The sequence below is a fragment of the Sinocyclocheilus grahami genome, unplaced genomic scaffold, assembly GCF_001515645.1.
Source record: "Sinocyclocheilus grahami isolate Dianchi unplaced genomic scaffold, SAMN03320097.WGS_v1.1 scaffold135.1, whole genome shotgun sequence".
NCBI classification, from domain to species: Eukaryota; Metazoa; Chordata; class Actinopteri; order Cypriniformes; family Cyprinidae; genus Sinocyclocheilus; species Sinocyclocheilus grahami.
Window position 1 is genome coordinate 792,573 of NW_015505314.1, and position 5,169 is coordinate 797,741.

General features: G+C 36.1%; 1 protein-coding gene across 1 annotated transcript in view; it reads left to right on the forward strand.

The window, feature by feature from the left end:
• Nucleotides 1–1,040: 1,040 nt before the first annotated feature.
• The window catches only part of slc35e3 (solute carrier family 35 member E3), an 8,536-nt gene continuing 4,407 nt past the window's right edge, over nt 1,041–5,169 (forward strand). Inside the window, exons 1-3 of the mRNA XM_016279941.1 lie at nt 1,041–1,717; nt 2,166–2,276; nt 3,482–3,640. Of these exons, the coding sequence (XP_016135427.1) occupies nt 1,304–1,717; nt 2,166–2,276; nt 3,482–3,640 (684 nt within the window). The 5' untranslated portion in view covers nt 1,041–1,303. The remainder of the gene's footprint in view (nt 1,718–2,165; nt 2,277–3,481; nt 3,641–5,169) is intronic.

Genomic DNA, 5,169 nt, shown 5'->3' on the forward strand with positions numbered 1-5,169 from the left:
AAAGCTACATTTTTAATACATTTTTGTTTTATTATATATAAACTACTGACAACATTTCTCCCAAATTCGAAATAAACCATCATTTAGAGCATTTATTTGCAGAAAATGACAACTGGTCAAAATAACAAATAATAAAAAAGTTGCTCTCAAATAATCCAAAGAAAACAAGTTTATATTCATTTTTAAACAATACAATACTAATGTTTTAACTTAGGAAGAGTTCGGAAGTCGATATTTGATGGTATAACCCTGATTTTCAATCACAGCTTTCATGAATCTTGGCATGCTCTCCACCAGTCTTTCACATTGCTATTGGGTGACTTTATGCCACTCCTGGTGCAAAAATTCAAGTAGCTCGGCTTTGTTTGATGGCATGTGACCATCCATCTTCCTCTTGATCTTATTCCAGAGGTTTTCAATTCATTTAGGTCTGGAGATTGGGCTGGCCATGACAGGGTCTTGATCTAATGGTCCTCCACCAACACCTTAATTTACCTGGCTGTGTGGCACAGAGCATTGTCATGCTGAAAAAAACAATCCTCAGAGTTGTGGAACATTTTTAGAGCAACTTTGTACGTGACTTGATTCATGCGACCTTCACATATGCCCGATTCCAGCCATGCTGAAGCACCACAGATCATCACCGATCCTCCACCAAATTTCACAGTGGGTGCAAGACACTGTGGCTTATAGATAATCCGTCCCTGGTTGTGATACATAATACACAATATACAATGCACACAGGACTGTGGGCCAATAAAAATGTATATGACAATGATCTTGATGATAGGGTGACACATTAGCCGTGATTTTATAACAGAAAGGATATGAATATATCAAATAAATCTCTGCCTTCTTGTAATTTTTTTCTTTTGTCCACTAAACGGCGCATACGAGCAGTGCACGTGGCGTGTCACTCATTTACAGCGGTGTCTACAGAAAGGTAACCACCCCACTGCGAAGATCTCGCGCATGCGCGTTGTTGCTATTGTGTTTGAGCGCATGTGAATCTCGCGAGAGTTGCACGGTGGACCGTTACCTTCCAGACTCGTCCATCACTTGCGAGCGTCGCGTCGCGTTTGAGTACGTCACGCCCGTGTGTTCAGTGGCAGGCAGCGATTTGAGAGAACACGGCTGTCTATTAGGAACAGTCTTATAATGATAGCCGCTCTGAACCGCTTTCACACACTCATCCAGAGAAAGCGGTGGAGCTGTATGTCTCTCTGCTGATGCAGTACCAAAGCAGACACCTGAAACGGTTTCTCCAGAAATATTCGCCTGCAGAAGACTTGAGTGCGTCTGAATGAGCTCAGCTATGGCGACGCGACTCTCTGACTTGTTTGGAAACAGCCGGATACTTGCAGGACTGCTGGTCAACTTACTGTCTTCGATCTGTATAGTGTTCATTAACAAATGGATCTATGTGCACTATGGCTTTCCCAACATGACCCTGACTCTCATTCATTTCGTAGTGACATGGCTGGGGCTGTTCATGTGCCAGAAGATGGATATATTCTCCCCCAAGAGTCTCAGACCTTCTAAAATCATCCTGCTGGCTCTGAGTTTCTGTGGGTTTGTTGTTTTCACCAATCTGTCTCTCCAAAGCAACACTATAGGAACATATCAGCTGGCCAAGACCATGACAACACCTGTGATCATAGTCATCCAGACCTTGTACTACAGAAAGACATTTTCCACAAAGATTAAACTGACTCTAGTAAGTGGGCTTTCGTTCATTTGACTGGTATTGTCTAAGAAATCATGCAAAAGTATTACTTAACAGTTGCTCATATGCAATGAAATCTCAGACTGCAGTTGAAATCTGTCGTTCAGAATCGGGAAATAAACAGTTTGAAGTTTAAAAATTAAAATTCACATGTGTGTGCAATGAACAATTAAAAATATATAGTAGACTTCTCATACTCATGGAATGCACTGTATACAGCATTGTTGATTGTTAATGAGTGTTATTATACCTGTAACCTGTTTTTAACCATAATTTCTATAGCATGCACATGCTATGCATCCGTTTGAACTATGTTCTGGGTAAATGCTGATAAAAGCAAGTCATGGTTACATGCCGATTTGTTTATGCAAGGTAATGGGTCAAAACATGTGATTTTACACCACTTCATATAATTTATTCCTTTTATTTTTATAAAAAGGTGCCGATTACTTTAGGGGTCATACTGAACTCTTACTATGACGTGAAGTTCAATCTTCTGGGGATGATCTTTGCCACACTTGGGGTCTTTGTAACCTCGCTGTATCAAGTGGTAAGCATTATTGCATTCTCACTCTGTATCATTATTGAAAAAGTCATATTCCTTTATTTAAATCAGCAGGTGGTCAGGAACTGGCCAAACCAGAGACCCCCAATATAGCAATGCTGGGATTTACTGTGCAATGTGAAACCTCAATTAAAAATGTAAAATAACTTCAATTAAATATTTAAAACATAAATTCTAAAGGAATTCATACGTTTCCATCAAGGTCACATTATGTTGACCAAATCAGTAAGGATCAGTAGTCAAGATCAGTAAATGCTGTTCTATTGAACTTTCTATTCATCAGGGAATCTTGAGAAACAAATGCATCATGATTTTCACACAAAGATTATGTAGCACAACTGTTTTCAACACTGATAATAATAAGAAATGTTTCTTGAGCACTAAAACAGTGTATTTAAATGATTTATGAAAGATCATGTGACTGAAGACTGGAGTAATGATGCTGAAAATTCATCATATAATAAATTACATTTAAAATGGAAAACGGGTATTATTTTGTAATTAATATTTCATGATATTACTGTTTTTACACTATTTTGATTCAAATAAATGCAGCCTTGGTGGGCATGAGATAACTTTTTCCTAAATAAAAATGATCCCTAAACATTTGAATGTTAGTGTATGACATCTATAGAAGTAACCGAATCAACCAAAGATTATCGAGTGTTTTTTTTTATTATACATAAATAAATAATAAAAAAAATTCCTTTCATAAATCCCGAGTTGAAATTTCTTACCATAAATTATTTCCCTCATTAATTATTCAGATATTCACACTGCATCCGAATGGTGATTTAATCATTTATTTCTCCTATTAGCATCATATAATAAATTACATTTAAAATGGAAAACGGGTATTATTTTGTAATTAATATTTCATGATATTACTGTTTTTACACTATTTTGATTCAAATAAATGCAGCCTTGGTGGGCATAAGAGATAACTTTTTCCTAAATAAAAATGATCCCTAAACATTTGAATGTTAGTGTATGACATCTATAGAAGTAACCGAATCAACCAAAGATTACCGAGTGTTTTTTTTTTATTATACATAAATAAATAATAAAAAAAATTCCTTTCATAAATCCCGAGTTGAAATTTCTTACCATAAATTATTTCCCTCATTAATTATTCAGATATTCACACTGCATCCGAATGGTGATTTAATCATTTATTTCTCCTATTATAGTGGGTCGGTGCCAAACAGCATGAGCTTCAGGTGAACTCTATGCAGTTGCTGTATTATCAAGCACCCATGTCTTCAGCGTTTCTCTTGGTCCTGGTGCCATTCTTCGAACCCCTTACCGGAGAGGGTGGTATCTTTGGCCCCTGGTCATTTCAGGCCCTGGTAAGAGAGTGAGCGAGAAAGGGACTGTTCTTTCAATGGCTCTCACACTCCTTCTGCACGTATCCAAAGCAATTTCATACATATACAAACAGAGAGTGCCTTGTGTTATTGCTAGGGCTGGGCGATATAGCTAAAAATGATAAACGATATAATGTTTCATATCGTTCGGTATCGATAATTATTGACATTTTTTATAACCTTTTTAAAACAAAGCAATAGAATTTTTTTTAATTTTTGTAACCACTGTATTTTTAAATTAACCCAATATATTGAGACAAACAACAAATATTATTATTTTTTTAACAGTCAAACACACAATAAAAATTAAACATATCTAATTTCTAATGTTTTATATGCGGATTAAATAGGTTTTAAGGAAACTTTTGTCTTGTCTCCCGAGGTCACAGGAGGGCACAATGAGCAAAATAATGCAGCGCATTTAAATTGTCAACGCAAGGAAATAGCTGTCTATAAAAAAACGTGCATTACATATAAATTAACTCATATAAATCAAATATAATTTCCTAAATTGCAGAAAGGTTTTCTAAAAGTTTAAACTGTTTTAACTTTGCATGGCTACATCTCTCGTGTGAGACGTGAGTGCAGCAGTCAAATTTTGTCCATCTAAAAATGCGCTGAATATGCATCTGTGTGAATGGCTTGGTTTCGGTTTTCACCTAATCAAGATCTTCTCCACTTTGAGCTTTTGAATGCATAACACAGCAGCGGCGCATCTTTTATATCGTTATCGAAGAAGGTGTACCGTTAATAAATATCGATACCGTTTTATCGCCCAGGCCTAGTTATTGCCTAAATTTCTTGGGGGATGTATATATATATATATATATATATATATATATATATATATATATATTACATATAAATTAACTCATATAAATCAAATATAATTTCCTAAATTGCAGAAAGGTTTTCTAAAAGTTTAAACTGTTTTAACTTTGCATGGCTACATCTCTCGTGTGAGACGTGAGTGCAGCAGTCAAATTTTGTCCATCTAAAAATGCGCTGAATATGCATCTGTGTGAATGGCTTGGTTTCGGTTTTCACCTAATCAAGATCTTCTCCGCATTGAGCTTTTGAATGCATAACACAGCAGCGGCGCATCTCGTGGGCAGACTAACAAAACATTAAAATGCAACAACGTCACTTACATCATTATCACCGCATCTCATGCGCCACTGATGACGCTCCCTGACGCACTCCTAACATTCAAATGCAGATGTTTATTTTAAATTCGAATAATATACATTTTTTTTATTCACAATCTCCTCGTCACAGGCAGGCACAGCACTCATTTCAGCATGAGTTTGTGTTTGTGTGTGCTGTCTGCGTCACTCATAGCACGTGCCTATATCATGCACTATATCGAACATTTTTTATATCGTTATCGAAGAAGGTGTACCGTCGATAAATATCGATACCGTTTTATCGCCCAGGCCTAGTTATTGCCTAAATTTCTTGGGGGATGTATATATATATATATATATATATATATATATATATATATATAT